At 39.3% G+C, this 22456-nt stretch overlaps 2 protein-coding genes across 4 annotated transcripts in view; both read right to left on the bottom strand.

The window, feature by feature from the left end:
• Positions 1–1034: 1034 nt before the first annotated feature.
• LOC102693181 (leukotriene B4 receptor 1-like) lies at positions 1035–2104 on the bottom strand. The gene has a single exon (XM_006641514.3). It carries the CDS (start codon positions 2069–2071, stop codon positions 1055–1057), a length of 1017 nt encoding a protein of 338 aa, XP_006641577.1. The 5' UTR covers positions 2072–2104; the 3' UTR covers positions 1035–1054.
• A 2894-nt stretch (positions 2105–4998) lies between these two features.
• Positions 4999–22456, bottom strand: part of nfatc3a (nuclear factor of activated T cells 3a) — a 61800-nt gene continuing 44342 nt past the window's right edge. For all 3 annotated transcript variants that reach the window (XM_006641515.3, XM_015368582.2, XM_069181173.1), the window contains exons 9-10: positions 21078–22100; positions 4999–9002 (exon numbers count right to left, since the gene is read on the bottom strand). In XM_006641515.3, coding sequence (XP_006641578.2) covers positions 8926–9002; positions 21078–22100 — 1100 coding nt within the window. In that variant the 3' untranslated portion in view covers positions 4999–8925. The remainder of the gene's footprint in view (positions 9003–21077; positions 22101–22456) is intronic.

The raw sequence follows: 22456 nt of genomic DNA, 5'->3' as shown, positions 1-22456 counted from the left end.
CATGTGCCTGCTCACTGGTCTCAGAGACCAAACTGTCTAGCTGCTGACAGATGACTGCACAATACACTGCAGGAAAGAACTGTAGGGACAGCTTCAGACTTCCAGCATTTCGCATTACTTTAATGCAATATTTGCAGAGTGATGGTTGCAAAGTTGGTCTGATTCCAAAAGATTTCCACTTACACACTAAAAATACAACAGGATGCACCCTGCATGATAAAACAAGAGCCATAGCATTTCTAAGACAGCTTGGTTGACCACATCAGGAAAAAAAACAATAAAAGAGAAGAAGATTAATAAAAAACAAGGCACAGAAGTACTTAAACCACTTAGGGAAAACAGAACTAAACATAAAGGAATAACTGTCTCCATAAAAGATATGAAGTATTGCATCTTTGTACATTTGTACGGAGCGTTTATAAACTTGCAAGTCACTTCAGAAACATCTGTCAATTTCACTCCTCTCCATAATTTTGGAAGACATGATTATCTCCTACGTACAAAATACACGTAGCTTGTAGACTTTATTCTTCTCTGAGGTGAAATTATAAAAATCATTCTGTTCTCTGGATTTCTAAAAACACAAGTGTAGCTAGAATCTACTAAAGCCTTTGCTTAAAACCATTATCGTGGTGTTTTTTTGCATTTTTAAAAATGATGCAGCTCAGTTTACAAGAGGTTCTGCAATAAACCTCCTACTTTTCTTTTCATTTAGCACAGTGCTAAAGTTGCACCTTTTTCATTTTGAGCATCTAGTCCAAGCATCCACAGTTACAAAGTGCTCCTAATCCTCAGTATCTTGGATGCTCCTGCAGTAAACCAGCGCACTCCCCTCCCCTCCAGAGCCGCTCTGCCTGGGGAGATGGTACAGAGCTCTTTGTGGTCACATTCACAAGAAGCAGCTTCCTCTTGGCTTCCAGGCCTCCATAGTCCTGAGCCACCTTTAAAGAAGCCAGTGAAGACCCAGACAGACCCTGCAGGCTACACTCTAGCAGAGGAATTACATCTGCAGGTGAAGCCCTGGAGGAGAAGAGGCGGCCATCTCCAGCGAAGATCAAACTGAAGCTGATGTCTTGCACTCAAGAGCGAGGTTGCACGTGTTTGACCTGCCTGAAGAAAGGGTGGCTGGACCCCTGGCTCCAGAGGTGTGGGTGGTGATCTCCTGGAACAGCTTGGTCAGCCTGGACTCTCTCATTCCGCTCCGGAAGCGGCGAGCAGCGAAGGCGTATAGCACAGGGTTAACAGAGCTGCTGACGAAAGCGAGGGCTCCGAAAATGAAGACTGCATTGTGCACAAATTCCTCCAGCTCTTCCGGATGGTCTTGCAGTAAGGAGGCCAGGCGGATCATGTTGAGCACGTGGTGAGGGAACCAGCACACGACAAAGGCGATGACAACGCTGACAATCAGGACCGCAGACTTCTGTTTGGTTTTGAAGCTTAGCTGCCTTATCTGTCTCCCCACACAGGTGTAGCATATGGAGAGAACAGAGAAAGGAATGACAAAGCCCACTAAGGTCTCCAGCACCAGGCAAACCATCTCCTGGCTGTCCGAAGAGAATTCTTGGAAAGTGCAGTACTGTGTCCCGTTTGCCCCCCCAACAGTATGTGTTAGAATGACTGGAGTCCCAAACATGAAGGCCAGTATCCAAATGGCAACCAGGACCTTGGTCATCACACCTTTCCGTCTCCAGTTCTGCAGGGCGAAAGGGTACAGGACGGCCACGAAACGCTCCACACTCAGGCTGGAGATGAGGAACACGCTGCTGTACATGGAGGAGTAGATCATGTACACTATGGCTTTGCACACGGCCTCTCCAAACACCCAGCTGGCCGCAAAGGAGTAGATCCAGATGGGCACGGTGATGAGGACCAGCAGGTCGGCCGCGGCCAGATTGAGGATGAGCAGCACGGTGTGGGAGCGCGGCCGCACGTGGCGCAGGATGGTCCACATCACCAGCAGATTCCCCGGAGCGCCAACCAGGAAACACAGACCCAGGATCACACAGATTAGTGAACCTCCTGGAGCCGAATAGGCATCACTGGAGCTGAAGTTGTAAGAGGTGGTGTTCATCTTGACTACAAGAGCGAAGTGAGGAGAGACAAAGTCAACCTCAAGCACGAATCAAGGAAAGATTGACTCAGTTTCTTTCTCCGTCAGCAAAATTCAGGATCAGTTCTGCTTCCCTAATCTTACATCTTGAAACTCAAGTGACATGATCTGGTGAGTAATAGAAGACACTAACAGGAAAACAAAAAGCAAGACTGATGCAACACTACAAAGAAAAAACATTTCAAAATCGCAGCGTCAGTTTTCTCTGGAACATAGTTGTGTGAAATTCACAAATAGTGAATGACTTAAAATGATAAAGCAAAACAGAATGCAAAGTATTAAGTGTATTTTTGTTCAGAAGCTGAAAAAACTTGTTTCATGTGTCCTTACTCCTTACACACAAGGTGTGGAAAATCAAATGAACTAACTTTCTCAACACCAGTTAAGATGCGAACACACACAGATTCAGGTATTCAGGACCCTAAGAGGCTGTGCAGTTTGATCTCGACCATGACACAAAAGTCACAGATGAAGTTTACATGACTCATCACTTACCTTACTATTCTTTCACAATATAGCAAATAATTTGGGGTTATTTTTCTAAATTTTTAAAGCAAAAAAAATATCTTGCATTTCTGTTCTGCCATCAATCTCCTTTCACCAAAAAGCTCTCCCCAAATGTCAACAATTTTAAACTTTGTAAAAGAATTTCAAATGAGTCACATGTCATCTCAGTGGCAACCATGTTTTCCTTTTGACCACAAGAGAAGCTGGTCAAGTGGTCAGTAAGCAGGAACTGGTGACTGTGACCACAACCCGACAGCACTCATGCTTCACAGACGGTGAAATTGCAAAAGCAGCACTTTCTGAGAAGCCATGAGTGTGTTTTTCAAATAACTCAGTAGTTACAGGCCTGTCGTATTTCTATATTCAAATGTGTCACACACACCTCATTGCTGTACGTACACTATTTTATAAACAAATTCACATTTCACTTGGTGGAAATGTTGTTTAGCAGGTAATTCTTTGGACTATAATAATAATACTTGAAACTTACTTGACAGGTAATGGGGACTCTCTTCCACCACCAGCGTGCAGCCTCACCTGGATGATGTGACAGTAGCCATAGTGCACCAGTACACTCCTCACTCACCAGCTCTCAATGGGGAGGAGAGCAAAGTAATGAAGCCAGTTCAGAGATGGGGATTAGTAGGAGGCCATGACTGGTAAAGGCCAGGGCTATATTAGGTTAGGACATACAGAGAAATGCCCTGGGAATTTAAAGTGCAACTGCAATGTTATTTTTATATTTTGAATCGGTATTGATGAGTGCATTTTACTGAAATGTAAAGCTTTAGTGTACAGTAATGTTGAAAACCTCCAGGTTTCTAGGTATTTGCAATGCCATATTCTGCGATTCAGAACGAGGCAACAAAACGTCCGGTGACAGATAGCACTGTAAACAAACAGGCTTGTGCATACATCTCTAAACCCAAAGAAACATTGACAACTTTGAGATGGTTTTGCAGACAACTACTACTTACTTGTTAACTCTGCATACAGATCACCTTGGAACATTTCTGTGGTGAAATATCTGCTGCACAACCTGTACTTATTTGCTTGTACATCTCATCACATAGTCACATTAGTACATAGCCATTACAGTGACTAGTGAGCAGGAAGGGCCGCATCATGTTGCAATTCATGTGAACTCTCGCCTGTGATGAGACCAGGCGTTTTCAACAACATGACAACTATGAAAGTACTTTCACAAAGCTCAGTTTCGTGATACCTTCAATTAATTTTGGTACCAAGATTTAATAACAGGTCTAAGAAATTGGGACTGCATCCCTTTAATGACCTCGGAGAATCAGGACCTCGGTTTATGTCTCATCTGAAGTATGGCGCCAACCTCAGCTTTCTCAGAAGTCTCCCATCCATGTGCTGGCCAGGCTCAGTGGGTTACCAGGTATGAGCTGCAGGGTGATACAGCTGCTGGCAAACCCCTGTGGGTTAATGTCCCTGCTGCAGACACTGCTGTTGTACCTTGAGTAGCGTGCTGTACCCCAGTGGCTCCAGTCTACCCAGCTCTATAGGTGGGGTGATCCCTGCGATGGGTCGCTGTCCCATTAGGGGGGAGTCATGTGCTCTCTTGTCTACTAATGCTACTGACCCCATAACAATGATAAGCTGGGACTCCGCTTTGGACTTTGCTTGATTACCTTCATTACTGGGGGAGAAAGATGTTGTTTAGCATTAGACCACATCACTCTTGTCCTGTTTTTCAAAACAGCTAATGGACTTGTTTCCACTTTGAATCCATGCAGCTAAAATAACCAAGCATTTTGGGATACTGGAGGTCACAGATTTACAGAACCGTTCCGACTAGCCATACTACAAGACAAGATCCAATTCAGAACTGTAGAGTACCCTGAAGGAGTCTTGAGTCTAGTATTAAATTTTCTGAAGTGTAGATGGAACAGTATTAAACTGTTCTAGATGATTTAAAAACAACTAATATGGTTCAGATACACAGTGTAGACAGGTGTTAGGTCTACAGTTATTAGGTCCTTAGGAGAACCCTATACACAGTAACAGGCATTAATTTAAACTTAACTGTGGTGGCTTATTTAAGTGTTTTAATTTAAATTAATTAAAAATGAATTTGGAATATAACAAATTTTGAACACATTTCACAAAGAAATGTCCCATTTTCAAGTGACTTATGGCTGTATTAACAGTAACCATAACCATTTCACTGTTCATAAAATCATTCCTAAAAAGTAATTAGGAACCACAGTTAACTGCAGTGGTTTAAATTCTGTTAAGCCTCTGAATTCAGTCTTCTTGACAGCCAGCATTTACTGATCCACCGTCAGCCTCCTCAGCTGCGCCCCAGTGATGTGCAGGATCTAGTGGACATTCACACACAGTGGAGACACATGGAGGTATTTCTGCATTTGAAGTTTTATTTTTACACTACCAATTGCGAGTCTACAATGCAAGATATCTACTCCCTTTGAATATCTCCAAAAAGCACTGCAATCTTAAAAATTACAAAATGTTAAAATACAAAATGTACATGAAATTACAATACAAGGCTCTGTAAACATTAGCTAAAAGAATTCTTAACCTGTATTTCCCTTCTTTTATGTTACAAACTATTTTTTACTCCCCCCACCCCAACCTTTAGGAATGACATCCATCTTAGAGTATCAAAAATAGAGTTTTTAAAGCAAGTTTTTTCTTTTTGTCTCAAACCATGAAATACATCTTATTTTTGAAATCTTTGGTAATAAAAAGGACTACAGTTCCTTTTTGACACAGTTCAGGGGGAACTTGCAGGCTGGCTTACTTCCTCCACATCTTGAGGTGCAGCCTAATGATCTGAACACTCCGCCATCTCTCATCTTTTATTTTTCACCTGGTACCACTTTTACATGTTTCTTCCTAAAACAATCCACAGAAAAGATTACACACAGTTGACTCAGAAATTAGTAGTTTTAAAACTTTACAAGTGTTAAGGCTTTCCTACAGTTGTTTTTATTTTATCAAAAAGTCAGAAAACAAAAAACAGCACATCTTTCAGAGAACAGAGGCATCTTTCTCTATGCGTAAATGTGTATATATAAATATATATAAGTACACAAATGTATGTGCAGGTGTATATATGTATACATTCACAGAGAAAGTACTGGCACCTCTATATTTGAAACAATGTTATTTACCAATTAATGAACTTGAATCAATATTGGTTACTAAACTATACTTATTCATCAATTATATCTTTCCAAAATGTATTTCGCATGGATCCATAATCAAGGAACAGGAGTGAAGATCCCTAGTGAATGAACTGAGTTTAGCAAAGAGTGTCAATAAGTTAATCTGCAACTGTATACTTTTACACAAACAGGATGCCAACAGTGTGCCAGAATTCAAAGTACTGTTGTGATCTTAGTTTGCATAGCCCAATGCATTTGTGTGCTTCTTCAACACTGAATTTCAGAAAGTATGTTAACAGTCTTGTATCTAGAAATAACCAGGAACACACACGCGCACACATAAATCTATTAAGACCCTTGTATTGAATCCTTAACAAGGCAGATACATAAAAAGAAAAAAAAACTTTACTCTTATACAGGACTACAAATGTTTAGGTATTTATATAGTAATATATTAAAGCGTCTCTACAATTTCTAGGTCTACAGGCATCAAGGTTTTTTTTAAAAGGCATCATACAGGTTTAGTGCATAGCAGTTTTCTCACGTTTTTTAAGTTTGATTTTTCATGATTGTACGGGCACCCATACTCAGGACAGCACTGCGTCACCACCACTCAATTTCAGGATTTATGAAAAGAACTCGAAAATGGTTGCACCATTTTTTAATATAAAAAATATACATGCAACAGTATAATTTTAAATAAGGTTAAGGCAGAGAATCAACCCAATCCTGCATAGATCTGTTATTTCAATTAATCCTGAACAAATCTCAGGAACTAGCCTTCACTAGGAAATCTAGCCTACAATACCATGCGATTTTAATGCTGTAAAATTTTACTGAGGCTACAATGCACACAAGCATTTCTGAAAAAAAAACATCCTTTTCCTTTCTCTATATTTTTTTCAGATTTGTTTGTAGTTTTTTAGCATCACACATTTTTAACTTGCTTGTATTATTGACACTTGGATGTCCAGTCAAATTTTATCATGTAAAAATTCTTGATAGATGTCTGTTATTGTCATTGATTAAAATTTTGTTGCAATGGCTTTACTTATTTCTTAAGACAAACATTTATTTGAAACTATTAGTAGCCATGTTATTTAGTTTATTTTGCATTATTTAAACATTAGGTTCTTAGTTATTTTCACATGTCACACAGTATTGTTGTAGAACTGTTTAATGTTTACCTTCTAACATAACACAAATGAAAAATTACTGGAGAATCTCACAGGCCAAGGGAAGGAAAAGTGATGTTGAACAGATTCAAAATGAATGCAGTAGTAATGCAGTGGGATGTTTGTTCTTTGTGCTTAGCATTATATTGTTCATAGAATTAAATATTTTCTATCATTTTGCCTGTATTTAATTCCAGCTTATTATACAGACATAAGGGTCATCCTTTTAATTACTTACAGTTAAGTACACTAATGTTTGTATAAACTGAAAGGCACACTTAAATGTTCCTGTACACCAGGATTAAATATTGCATGGCTGAAACAAATCACAGAAAGGAGTTGACCAATACTATAGGCCATCTGACAGCAAGCTGTCAAAGGCAAACTTTGGCCAACTGCTTCAGAATTCAAACTTTCTGTGATCTTGACATGTTAGGAAGGTAACTAGTTACTGCATTTTGAAATAAACACTATTTTATGGCTGTTTCTTAATTCAAGGAAATTATGTACTGACAGTTATTGTGGGACTAACAGTGATCAATGCACATCATAAGAGCTTGACAATTCTCTGCAAAACTATGAAAATATCTACATCTAAAAATAGCTTTGACTAATTTTTTAATTGTTTTTAAAGCTTAAACACAGCTCAAAGTTTTCCTATACAAAAAATCTATTTTTATTAAAAGCTTTTAATGTTTTTTTTCAAAGCTATTTTATCTTTATAAGGCATTTGTGCTACCTGAAGTACTGAAAAAATATCTACAAATTTTAAAAATACTTAAAGTCTGGAATGTGGCATTGTACAAATCCCAGTGCAGCTCCATGATGGAATGGTCTGTTTCATATTCAAACCCATGGCTATTTTTCAACCTGTGCACACACGCGTGTACAGTGAGCTTTGACATAAGTTCGGTTCTACATTTGGCTACGTTATGCTCAAGCTAAAACTTTATGGGGTGTTGGCTGACAACTTGAAGAGTCAGGAAGGATTTACTATGCCCCCACATCCTAAAAGACACTAGAGGGCAAAAGCTCTAAAGGAACAAAAATATGATACAAAGTGTGTTTTAAAACCGTCAATGTCCCAGCATCTCAGGCCCCTGGGAATAGCATAGCTGCTGTCTGAAGCACTCTATGTCCTGAAAGAGACTTTAACATGAGGACAGCAGAACCCTAGCCTCAGGAACCTCACCCCTATCCCGACTGCCTCACCTACAGCAAGGTAATAAGACCACACTGCATACTAGCGCTCCAGTCACAACAGCCTCATTTAAATGCTGCTATAAGCACATCACGCAAGATTTTTACTTATAGTGTATCTATATGCTTAGAAGACACAAAAACCTCACAATCATCATCAGGCATACTAAAACACAGCTGATCAACAATAATTCAAACAGTAAGGTCAGGGAGAAATTTTAACGACCTACACATTCAAAAAATGGACTAGACTCAACTGGCGTAATTTTAAAATGGAAACTATTTGCCAGTTTTTGATGTGATTTTCAATGCATTCGTTTTTTCTAGCTACCTTGCAGATTTTCAAAACGGCAAACTGAGACTGTGGCTACCAGGTAACTTGCTTCAAAGAGGTTCAGACTGTGAGCTGCGAGAGTGTGGCAGCTTCTGGGAGAGGGCGTCAGCCTCTTTCCCGCTGTACACTGGTGTGCCTGTTGGCCCTGTGCACTGTCAGGCAGCCTCACAGAAATTGTATAATTCAGTGAAGCACCAATCTAGAATGAAGCTGACTGAGGACACCCACAGCCTCATGGTAACATTTTGTGTGCACAAACCATACAAGCACACACATTCGCCACGCATTGGTATCTCAGCTCCTTTCAGCGCAGGGTGTGTGGTTTGAGGAGCCACAGAGCTGTGGTGTTCCAGTTGGTACAGGCCACAGTGTTGGAAGCACATGGTGAATCAGGTGGGACAGAGGATCCTGTCTTGTGCTTGGGCCGTGTCTTCGGCAGGAAGGCTAGGACTGGGTGTGCGTGCCTGATGTACCATGAGAGCCAGGCGACTGGGACATGTCTCTGCCAATGATCTCATTGACTGCAAGAGAGAAAAGCAGGGAGAGAAAGACACTGGGTGAGAATCGGACAGCAGCAAACTGGCCCATTACAGCACTAGTACAGGTCTACCACAGCAGTAAAGCAGCACCACATCATAGCCACAACAGCCTCTTTTAGAGCTTCCCAAACTACCTGTCTTTCGTAAAAAAAGGTCCTTGCAACAGAGAAAAAAGATTAGTCTGCAGGTGATAGGAAGTGGGAAAGCTAGAATTACAGTGGGGTGTGGGTGGTACAGGCATCCCCCACGCTCTGCGGTCTGCAAAGGGCAGCGGTGGTCCTCGTCTTGTACGATTAATCGCTAACACAAGGGAAGAAAATCTCAGATTTCATGCTATTATGTTTTAAAATCAGTGTAGCATAGCAATAGATTTTGATTCATACCAATATGCAAGGCCACTCTGATCTCTGAAAATTAATGTAGAAAATCCTACATCAAATTTCTAATTAAAACAAGACTTTTTTATTTAAATGAAATGCACTTTATTACAAAATGCACTTTGTTAGATTTATCACTACCTCATAAAAACACATTACTGTTCACATTTGATTGAACCTTGATCACACTATTTTAAAGGTCTTCAAATTTTCCAACACGTCAAAACCTGCAGATATCTTCCTCAACGGTTCTTATAGTCAAGCACTCTGGCATTTTCCCTGTTACACCAGCAGATGTCGCTGTTGTTAAAGTATTTAAATTCCTTGCTGGTTTCATACAGGCAACACGCGAGGAAAGTAAGCCACTGACGAAATTCATGCACACAAAGCCCTATCATATACTGTCGCGTTATGGACTTCACTTATACCAGGTGTGATGTGAAACAACAAGCACCAAAGAGCAAAACACGCAAGATCCTCAAAAACTGCACTGAAGCATAATATTTGCTTAATGTGATTCTACCATCTTGTTATAAAATAAAGAAACTGTGCTTTACATAACATTACAGCAGATGTACGATTTTAAGTGAAAGTTTTAAGATTATGTAAGTTTTGTAAAACAAAAAAGTCCTATTATTTTCATGATGAGGTACAGTACAGGAGAAAGATTCAGTGGTATAAATAAAGAAATTAGGTAATTAAGTTATTAATTCTTGCATGAAACAAGCAACTCAGTGCTGATTGAAATACTCTAATGAAAATGATCCCCTTCAGGAACCCCAGAGCTGCAGCTCACAGCTAGCCTGCTGTGTGCCACACTGACAGCAGCTGAAAGGCCTGTGTCCCTCTGTGGCCCTACCCTGATCGTCCATTTTAACGCCCGGCCCCAGATGGAAATGATACCCTTTATCCGCTTCATTATTCCAGCTCGGATCTCATTGTGGACATATCTCCAAGACAATTACTTCATTGAAAAATACATGTACCACCACTATAAAAGTCACTGTGAAATAGCTCCATGAAATAATTACATAGCTTAGTCTCCCTGTGGGGCCAGTTTACCTATTACAGAAACAGCAAATGCCAGGGTGTGTTCCTGTTAAAATAAGCACTTCTGTGAAAACAAATTACCTCTGAACAAAAACATTATTGTTTAAGTAGTGCTACAGAAAGTCCATTCACCTAGCTGGCAAAATTAATTAACAATAAGGAGCAGGGAGCTTGTAAAACTTGTATGTTTTGCTTGCCACAATTTAAAACAAGGAAAAAAGCACAGTGGGCTTATTTACAAATGAGGCAAAAAAACTCTATACTAAATAATATCAATTGATTATGTGAAAAACAAGAAACCGGTATGATTATATCTCTGTGTAACAAAACAAATGAGATGGTTCTAACTAAATAAGTGAGCCACCTGCAGACTGAACACGCAGAACTCAAGTTCGACATGGACAGGGCACACTGAAACATACAAGCACCAAACAATTTCAGAAGAAGATCAGCATCTCCTGTCCATCAGGTGTAATTATAATATGGGCAGGTTCCTTCAGGAACTTCTACAAGACCTTTTTAAACAACATGTGACCTTTGACATCTTTCAAAGTTATTTAAAATCACTGCATTTGTTTGTAACACATGCTGTATCTTCAGCCTGCTGCTACCTGCAGAGATTTACAACAACCAAGGTACCTGATTTGAAGGCTAATCTACACAGAGCTTTTGAGTTCTTCCACATGTGCATAACATTTAACAATGCTATGTATTATACAAAAAATGAAAATGCTGACCATAAAAGAAACGTAATCAGTTATTAGATCTGAACATCACCAGCTCTTAATTTTAAAAGACACATTAACCATTCAATTAAGTATTTTATTAATGGAACAACTTAAACATTGTAGGTATACTGTCCTGCCAGAATCATGCTCTTCAGTGTTTTTTCTCAAAGCTGAATTTGCCTTACTGACCAATTATACTGTAAATCATCTTTATTTATATAACAAATACATCTGGAAAGACCTAGGCTGCCAGAATCATAGAACAACTTGATGATAGTAACCCCAGAGACCTTGGGTTTAAAAGATGAATACAACCTTGACCAAAAAGTTATGCTTTAATTAATAATCAATGCTAGTGATAAAATGCACCTTTATCAGAGACCAGTGAACAAACAATATTGCAAAGCAGATTATAGTGCTTTCAATGACCAGGTATGAATTGTACTTTCCGGCTGATTAAGGGTGTAACTCTCATCACTGGCGCCATTGGAGGGAGCAATGGACTAGCTTGTTCTTACTTGAATATCACATGCCATATAGTTAAGCACATTCCTATCAGTTCAGTTACTTTAAGTTACGCCTGCATCAGTGCTCTTTGAGGCCTTGCTGTGTAATTCTATAACATGAGTCATAACTCATGAGGTAAAACCCACTGTCAAAATTTTAGAAAAAACATCTTGTTTACATATGACAAACTACAGTCAGTCATGATCAATAGTGATTACACAGATCTAATTAAAGTAACCTTGAAAATACTTTTCTAAAAAAAATATAAGTGCTATCAACACCCTAAAATTTGTATTAAGTTTGTTTTAAAAGTGTATTTTAAGACCTTCTGTTCAAAGACAATTAGCACATATTAATAACTGTTGTTAGAAAAATACCAGTGGCACTGCTTCACCTTTGTATTGGAAACAAAGTGACTGCAGGTGAGAGACAATTATAGGACAGGTAAACATCACCTCTGCTTGAGAAATGTCACTGTGCGGGCTCTGAACCGCTTACCTGTACAGCTTTAGCACCACCTGTTCAGATGCACACTGTGAAGCAGTGGACAATCAAGCCTCTCATTCTCGTGGATTAATGACGTAAGAACCATGCATCTTTAACCCTCATGAGTGGGGAAAACACTTTAAGCACTTCTACACTGAATGCAATACTTTACTCCTAAATGTTCTCCTAAACATACTGACAAGTTTCACAATCTTAGTATTGCAAGGCCTCAGCACAGTTAAAAGCATCTACGGTTACAGTAATACTTACAATATTAAAATACGATATACAAAGGTCTTGTAAAAGAGTTATTTAAAAGAGTTAGTGTAAACCAAACAAAAGTTAAATGTCTTTTTGTCTCAGAGGGAGAAGATTATTTTTTATTCAGTACCTAATAATTTTACCTGATAATTAAAAGTCAGAACTGGGTCTTCAGGACCACCAAATCTGATGGAAAATGAGAATGTTTAGAGAATTATTCAATAAATGCTACATAGTCTACCACTTTCAGGACAATTGGACAGATACTGTAACGGAGCTGTTAGTCAAAAGTTCCCGGAATTGAACTTACACTCACCCAGCTCTCCATGCTCATAGTTCACAGTTCCAACGCGATGAGTAACTGGGGAGTCTGAGATTCAGAAAGGCTTTTTATTCAATACAATCTAAAATGTCAGCCAAGACATTTTAGTAATTTTAATAAACATTTTAATATGTGACTCAAAGGACCACTCATTGCTTGCATACATAATTTTTGACACAAGTTCTGTGTTTTCTAAGCCAAGTGCTCATTTATATCTTTTTTACTCAGATTATAATAGCTACATAGTGGAAGAAAATTAATTTATTGTGATCAATGTATAAACATTCACATTTTTTGCTTTAATTGATAATGAAGATATAATAAAAAATTGAATTTTAGATCTCTTTTTGAATTCTGCATTTTTGAAGCTCAGAGTTGTCCTTTCATGGGCAACACTGATGGGACCTTTATTTTCCTCACAAACATCTTACAGAACAGTGGGCTGTCTGTTGTACTGGACCATGTCCAGGTCCTTCCTCCATTCAAAACTTTCATCATGGAAGATGAATTGGCCTTGAACATTTTCTGTTGAGTGTCAACACATTAAAACTCAAGTTAAAGTCCATACATGCTGCACCTGCACATCTTGTGCACATTACTTAAACTCTTCTAAGTAATAAACTCTTTTTCCCAAGAACTAGTACTTCATTCGGATTTATAATAAAGGATTTTCCCTTCAAGTAGTATGTATCAGAGTATTCTTCCGCTCTGAAGTTTGATTTCACTTAAAGATATTTTGCTGTTGAAAAAACAGATTAATCTCTGGGTTTAACAGACCTCGCGAAGAAATCAGACAGTGAGTTTATTTTATTTTAGAATGAAGTCTAAATAAGGGAATTCTTATATACCTCTACAATACCACATCCCTTAACATAAAAGAGAGCAATAAAAACAGAAGAAGTGAAAACAAGCTTTTGCCATTTTAAAATGCCTGTTATATAAAAAACTAGGTTTGCAAAGGAAACAGGAGCAAAGTTCCAATCTAGCATTGAGAGAATTAAACACACTGCCAGCTCATCAATAAATGTAGATCAATGATACTGTAACCAGTGGCTCTTCACAATAGTCATAATGCTCAGGAAATGCAGGATAGTCATATGTTTTAATGCATGTTGAAAGCGTTGAGCAGTACATTTCCAATTTAAACAAAAATGTTGAGCAGTGCATTTCCAAATGAAAAAAAAAATGAAATATGATATCAGGAGTCTTCAAAAACAAAACATAGACAGGGTGGTTGATCAATTCTTTCAAAAATAATTAAAAACTATATGGATTCTATCGGTCCTACAAGACCTATTTAGACATTGTGTGACCTGTGACCTTTAATATTTTACTTCTTCCAAGTTACTTAAAAAAAACTGCATTTGTTTCTAACACTTATTATTGCAACAGTTGTGCTAAGCAGCTGTTGTTTAGTTTTTAAGCACTATATCTGTACAAACAGAAAAGCACAGTGCAACTTACAGTGTTGGACAAATCCCTCAAATGCATCAGGCATCTCTATGCAGTTTTGACAGTTACTGTGTAGCCTAGAGAAGAATCGTGTAATCATACGCACACACACATAAAAAAGGGAAATGGGTGCCTTCAAAACCATCTTTCCATTGTGATGCAATTCTATAGTTTCACTTGAAAAGCACATCTTTGAAGATGGTTGCAAAATAAACTGGTTTTCATATGAGGCACAGTTGTAATGCCACATGGCACTGGAGGACACAGAACTATGTATTGGGGCTGCAGGCTCATTTCAGCTTCTTTACTTCCAAGGCAGTATAATTTGCCATGGAGTTTGGACTGGTCTTCACAATAAGACTCCAAGAACTGGAACTCTAACTAGAGATGCATTTGGATTATTTGACACAAAGAGGGTGTTAAGTGTGTCTATAGCACTTTACAAATAGTTATCTCACTAGCATCGTAACCACCAACTGCTAGGATGAACAATGTTTGAAAAACTTTAAAGTATCACTGACAACAGTGACTGAATAATGATCGTGTAATGTGGGCTAGTGATACAGCAGACAATATTCATTACATTTAACAAATCAGTGAATGGCATTACTGGAGCTGGAGGGGAGCAATACTTATGTTTGCAGCTAGTGGCTAATTTTTAAATGTATTTTTGTAAACAGGTTTTATTATTTTTTAAAAAACAACCAAAAACAAAACAATGTTATACAAAACAGAGTGACTTATTTTCTAATGCATTTTTGTTTTTCCGGTTTATTTTTGTAATTTCCATGCAGTGCAATATTCACGCAACTAGAAATATTACACGCCTACACTCCTTCACAGCCACAGAAGCACCAGTTTTATAGTGAGCATTAAGAGAAAATATCAAGATTCACCAACAACCACAATATCACCACAATAATTCATGCTGAATTCAATAACAAAACAGAAGTTCATCAAACTAGAAAAATCCTATGATTTCTGACAGATCTTTGAGAAAGATGTTACACACAAAAAGTCACTTATTGTAGAAAATGCACTGGCAAAGAATAATTCTGTTGTAACATTAACCAATTTGTACCAATGTGTAGCTGAATAAAAAAGGTTTGCAGTACAGCTATAACCATGACAGGAATACAATCTAGGGATAGAGACAAGATACAAGGAAACGTTGGATTAAGAAAGATAATCACAACTTGTTTGTTGACTGTGGTATTACGCCAACTTGCACTGCAGCGTGATTCAACATGTAATTTTTAAAAGAGTCATTTCTTGAAATTAGAATCCCAAAGATGACTCGGTAGGGACACCCCCCCTCCACGAGATGCTTTGCTCTTCAGAAATAATTTCCTTGCTGAAAGAGTTAAAGAGCAGACAACAGAAACCCGAGACCACTCTACAGAAGCTGCTGTGTTCTTGGCAGTGCTGTTTGTGTGGTACAACCTGGCGATTTACATACAGCTGTGCACCCTGCAGCACACTGGCTGTTCCAGGGATGCAGCTCTCTATCACAAGCTCACCGCTCTGCTGCTGAACGTGTTGTCACCTTTTCAGTCTCTTACGGGAAAATCAGCATTTTTGCAGGAGGGGAAAAAGACCAGCTCTGGTTATTCAACAATTACCGTTAAAAACAGGCTTACCATACACCACAGGCTGATCTGAACTACCAGTATGCAGTTTTAGAAACCTCCAGAGACCTGATGACTGTGAGGGATGTATCCAAATAAGTGCAAAACTCCACACTACAATTAAGAACTACTGTACTGTGCTCTGCAGTAAAATACGTTTTGTTATCAAAGGAGGAGAATAAAACGCTGATAATAATACAAATCTTCTAATTTTCCTTGGAAGCTTGCTGAAAAGCAGTGTGTGAGTTTATAATGGCTGGGAAAATCAAACCAAGCTGTCTTCTAATAGCCAACATGAGTGTCAGAACTGTTTTTACAGAAAGCATATTATTGGGAAGTTGTATTAAAAGGATGCTCCTGGACAAAATTTGAATTCTCAAAAAGGCAAACTTAAAAACAGTGCTCTGTGAAAGAATGTGAGTTTTAACATTTTAGGGATAGATAATAGCGCTCTTTATAAAAGTAATAATAAACATGAGTATTTTGGAACTTGATTTGGGAATGGCTAAGAACATGGAAACTGAGTTCATTGTCGCTAGGTCTGCTGCTCTCCTTCCATATTAAAAAAACACAAAGAACTGAGCAATGATTGTGCTCGTCCATCTGGACCTGGCTCAGTGTGATGGTATATTCATGGAGCTCAATGATTCATCTCTGCTTGCCGCTCAGTTTCCCATCTACACTAACTGTAACCGATTAACTGGCTCGTCTTGACCTCCCTGCTGATTCTTGCCACAAGATGTCTGGGTAATCTACAAAGCCTGCAAGCAGGAAAACCACTAAGTGACCAGTCGTATGCGTTTCAAAAACTGTAGTTCAATATAGAAAAACTGGAACAACAGTTCAGGGTAAAGTGACTCATATGAAGTTTTAGTTTAGTTTTTTTCAGTTATGTTTCAATCCCTTCGTTGTTAAGTCTGTCTTTCACTTTAATTGCCAAGGTATAATGAGTACAGCTGTAGATCTTTAAAGCTACAGTATTTCTTTATGCAGAACAAATACTTTACAAAGACATTGGCTTTTCTTATGTTTTAATGTTAAACACAGTCTGGTATTTAAAAAAAAACTGGACTCTGGGACTTCATGCTTTCAAGATGAATGATACCGTAATTGCTTAAGAACTACAGCGGTTTGCAAAACATTAAAAATTAGGTACCACATTATTACAATCTACTGTATGTGTTGTCAAATTACATCCTTGTATTTTTGCTTACACCTGATAAAGGTGCTTCCTACTTATCTAAACATTTTCAAAAAACATTGTAGTACTCCAGAAAGGCAGGAGACATTCCATCCCATGAAGGTCCAGCTGAGAATTAGGGAGCAGTAACATTAACAGAAAGCCTAGTCCATCCCACTACAGCCCAGTGGCAGAAACAGGATCTCCCTCTAGCCAGCTGGGCAACTGGCCTGACAACCTCTCAGAAAAAGGAGCCATTTCTGTTTTCTACAGATGTGTATTAGAAACAGTGATCATCACTGAACACCCTGCTACCCTGCATCCAGGGGACAAAAACTTCACTTCTTGGAAAAAGCACAAAGGAGGCATAGCCATGGTGCAAGTGCCATCTGTTGCTTAGGATCAGTTATTACCTAGGCCACATGTATCTAACTGTACGGAAATCTGATACACAGGCCTGCTTTTCTGTTTTAGTTCCAGGATCAACAAATGTTTGTGCTTTCTTTTAACAATTACGCTTGGTTGAAATCCTTTTTCCTACTGCTGAATTTTCCAAAGATGAACTTCAGTTATGTTATTAATCTCCTTTGCTTCATTAAGTGCTGTAATGGACAGCAACAGAAACTGGAAAATGTTAGAGATTTCTGTGCAGGATTTTCAGTTTCCATGATTGGTAATGACAGGTCAGCTTTCAACATTGGCCTGAATACTGCACAGATGTTTCTCAATTACACATCTACTTCTTGCTTCCTTTTGAAGACTTTTAAAGTGAAATCACAATTTATATGGTTTAGAAGCAAACAAAAACTTCAATATTCTTCAGAGGAAAGCACATAGCGATCTGTGCCACTAGTTTAAAATGGGTAATGAACTCAAAGAAGGATAAATCTGATTTGAAAATGTATTTTGTATGGAATGCTTGTTTGTTGTTTTGTAGAAAAAACTAAGCTTAAATTTCAAACAGTTTTTTAATCAATGTGGGAGATTTCTGAAGTGTTGTGAGCAACCCAAGGTACTTGAAACATTTTACTTGTACTTGAGTCGTTTTTTTGTGCTAGTAGTGAAGGTGAAAGCCCACAGAAATGTTCGCCGTGCAGTTGAAAAAAAAACCCGATTTCCCCAGTTTAGCAGTACCGCTCAGAGGGATTGTGAAGGGCAGTGGATGGTGTATGCTTTTCCTGATAAGAGCTGGCAGGCTTGTCATCTACATGCAGTGCTGCAACAGCTGTGGTAGTGTCGGGAGCCCCAGTAACTGCACCAGATTAGCTAGTGCGGTATATTTAGCCTTCTCTGTGACTGCGCACAACCTGCAAGTGGAACAGTGTCAGCTTTCACCATAGCAGCAGGCCCTGCCTATTATTAACCCAGATCGCTCTTCTGTGCTGAGCGGCAGCTGCGATTCTCGGCTGGAGCACAAAACAAAGACAGGCATATGGCAGATATGGGGCTTTGCTTACTCAGACACTGTAAACAGAATCCAATGTAAAGTGATTAATTAAACACAAGGGGCTGACACAATGAGAATTTTATAGTTATCAGAGACCATCATAATCATTCTTATGAGATCCTCTGTGTGATTAGTCAAGACGTTTAAAGTCTTGTTGCATGGTACGGGCAGGAATAGAGGATATAGAAGATGGCATGATAAAGCTTTTGCTTTCTAAGTTCATTAATACATATATTTATTTTTTGTCAGATATTATGGGCTTTTAAAGATGCCTAAACAAGGTATTAGGCAAGCCCAAGCCATGAGACTACAGTTACAAAGGAACAATAGATATTTTAGATATAGACCGGTTCTCCTCTTATCGTCAGGAAACTACACAAATAAATGTATGGAAAGCTCTTCACACTTGTTTTCTCTGATGTACATCCTTCCCGTCAGTAAGTCACGCAGCACTCAAGCAAGAGGCAGCCTGCTACACTAAACACATGGCACTTCTTTGAACACACTCTTGTTTTCCAACACGTTTGCTCATAGACCAAAAATAAAGCACAAAACAACCATAAAACCACTTACTCATATTGTCCTAGCAACAGTGATTATTTTAAAAATATATTTTAAAAAAATTATAATGCTTCCAACTTTTTTTAGATGAATTATTGCTGGCCACAGACAGTAACTTCTAATTACTGATGCTAAATGTAACTTGAGCACAAAGGACAAAATAAAGACTTGCATGAAACAGGGACTCTTCTCCCGCAGAGACATAGTGAGTCACAGTGCAGGGACGAAGGGATAGCACGTGGAGCTCTTGCTGGAAATCCTGGACATGCCAAACAGCGACTAAACTAGCCCTGAGTCACAGAGAAAGTGCACTGTGTACAGCACAAAATTAGCCTTAAGATCCAATGAGCTGTGCATACATACAGCCTTAAGACTTGTATTTTAATCTTAGGCCTACGTAACAAGGATAGTGATCAATGAAACCTAAAGAGGATTAAATATAGGTCAGTGGAATTTCATATTGCAAAAAATAGTTTGATTAAAAAAGAAAGCATTTCACATCTTAGCTGTCATTTCGTCAGAACTAAAAAGAGGATTTCAAGACTGGCAACTGCTGCTACAGCAACACTATGCACTCAGGTCTTTCAGTCCAAAAAGACATGAACAGTTTTAAGCGGATTATACACGACTATAAGAAATATAGTATAACAATAGAAATATAAATAACCTTGAAGGGAGATTCCATGCCTGTAGTAAATTGAAAGCAAAATGATAACGTGGTATTAAATTGCTTTTTAAGAGCCATAAATCTCTAATGGAATCCAATGAATTACATGGGTTAAAAATAAATTCTTCAAAACATTTATGCAAAACAATTTTCCTTAAATATTAAGCAGGAACTTACATCAGTGTGATTGAAAACATAGTTGTGTTTATTAAAGTCACTTCTAGGATAGTAAACAACAAGTGATCTATTTTTTAAATGAGATTTTGAAAGGGACATGTGTTCCTTTAAAAATGTGCTCTGCACTCCAAAAAGAAATTTTCTTTAAAATAACTGACCTGTTTACCTTCCTTAACCAAAAAAAATTAACTTGAGTGAAATGCTTACTTAATTAGATGTCCTATGGTGTCAGAATGTTACATTTACTATTTATAGCAGGCAGATTTCGGAGTTTAATCCCAGGAGTATTCTCCTTGCCAAAACGATTCTCGTGGACTTTATTGCATTAAATATGATTTTTACAATCAGAAAATGCTACTGGACCCGTCTAACGGTAAATTCTGTTCTATCCATAGATATGCTTAAGAGGACTTTGTACTGACTGATGCTCATGCAGACCAATTTTTTGGTTCTGTTCACACCTTACTTGTGTTATTTCACAAACAAAAACACTCCATAATATTACAAAACCATTTTCTTTATTTGAACACTCTTAAATTCAACACCATCTATTTACTACTGAAGTACCGAAATGACAACCCTTCCAAGTACTAAAGTAAAAGAGAAGCATATCACCAGAAAGACTCATACCTATTGCTCATGCCAAAAAGCACCCTAATAAGGGGGAAATCCTCATTGCATTCTTTATGTGATTTCTAGCAGAGCAGAGGACAGTAATGTTACATGAAACAAAGTAAACCCAGATTTGAAGAGAGCAAAGGTATCTGGAGATCCCTTCATCTGGAGGAGAACAGTGAAGGCAAGGGGATCACAGTCTTGAGCTGACACGGACAAAAGACCTCCTACTGATTTACTATGTTTTGCAAATGATCTTATAGCACTTGATATGGATTAACCAATGACATGCTGCAAGAGGTGTTAATCAGCATTTCCTGTAGTTAAATGCTTGATGATGTTACAAAACAGCATGGATGATGTCTCGAGAAACAAAGTAACATATTTTAGAGATTTCTGAAGATAGCAACCGTTCTCCAGCACTCGCAACAAGCGAGGCAAAAAATCTTTAACTGCACTGTGACTCAAACCTAAAACCCGTCAGTGTCAGTGAAAACAACAATTAAAGGTACAGAAGTAGTAATACTGTCCTTATGAGTAACATCAATAGCTATTACTCTATATTAATTAAAATAAATTACTTTCTCAATAAGCCTTACCGTCGTCCAGCGTGATGTCCTGCAGGCCAATGGAGCGGAAGGTGAGCTCTGTGTCCTCGGGCTCCTGCTTGATGTTCAGACTTTCCTCCTCATGAGGGAAGGATGGCTGTGGGGCTGAAGCATGTACCAGGGAGCCTGGCGCAGAAAGGCTGGCCATTCCAGGGCTGTGAGCTTGAGGGGAGGGCTGGCCGGAGCATGGCAGGTGCACCATTTGGCTGCCAGAGGTGGGTGAGGGAGAGGAGGCTGTCCCCGGAGTAGGGGACTGGTAGGGCAGTTGGTGCATCTGGGGGGAGGATGGCCCGGAGTGTGGGGACGGTACCATGGGGAGGGAGGTGGTAGGAGAGGGAGAGGAGGCAGACCTCTGGCTAGAGCTGTAACCCAAAGACTGCAACTGTGGTGAAGGCTGGCCAAGGGAGTGGGTGCCAGTTGGAGAAGAGACCTGGGCTGGGTTGGGACAGTGGAAGCCGAGGGACTGCAGATGAGGGGTGGGGTGAGCCAGTGGGTGGCCACTGGTTGGTGGAGGAGTGGAGTTGGAGGCAGAAGATGAGGCTGGAGAGTGGTAGACCATGGACTGACAACTCAGGCTGAGAGGGTGAGGCGCAGTTGACTCGGACTGGAAGGACATCCGCTCGTAGGCCTGGGTTGAGGCGGAGTTCATGGGAAGACCTGGTTGTCCATTGTATGCCAACTCAGACTGCATAGGCTGGTAGGAAGGCCTCAGCGGTGGGGCTGGGGTGGCATGGAAAGTCTGATGCACCAGAGGAGTGCTAATCATCTGGCAGTGCTGCAGGGCTGAGGGGCCCATAGGGGTGTAGGCAGGCTGTTGCTGGGGGGGCAGAGCGGGGACCAAACCGCGGGGAGAGGAGGAGAGCATGCCGTCTTGAGGGTGGCCCTGGTCAGGCGAAGGCAGCTGCGTCCTGACAGGGTGAAGGACAGGGATGCTGGCAGCATGAGCCATATGCATGGGCACAGATGAGACGGTAGGCAAGTCTAGATCATCTCTGTGCTCCTGCTTGATAAGAACTGCAGACAGAGAGAAAGAAGACATCTACATAAGCCAAAGAAAACACAATTTTTACAAACAGCAAATACCAAATAGAACAGAGTTCAGAGTGTGTGACAACATAAAGATGAGGTAGAAATATTAGTGCTTATCTCAAGACATGGCTGAACAGGTTTTTTGGATAATCTGTTATTTAAGCTATAGTGGGATGGCTGAGACTTTTGGCACAGTATTTTAGAGGTGAAAGATATAGAGACAACATTCAAATGAATCTAGAGTTCAATGTTTCAAATAATGGTGCATTTCTGTCATAACGCCTATGACACATTCACTTTAAAGAACAAAGCTTTTCTGTATTCACTCAGAAATGTTCAGA

The sequence above is a fragment of the Lepisosteus oculatus genome, chromosome 20, assembly GCF_040954835.1.
Source record: "Lepisosteus oculatus isolate fLepOcu1 chromosome 20, fLepOcu1.hap2, whole genome shotgun sequence".
Lineage (NCBI taxonomy): Eukaryota > Metazoa > Chordata > Actinopteri > Semionotiformes > Lepisosteidae > Lepisosteus > Lepisosteus oculatus.
The sequence above is the reverse complement of the archived record's forward strand: the minus strand, read 5'-3'. Positions and strand labels throughout refer to the sequence as shown.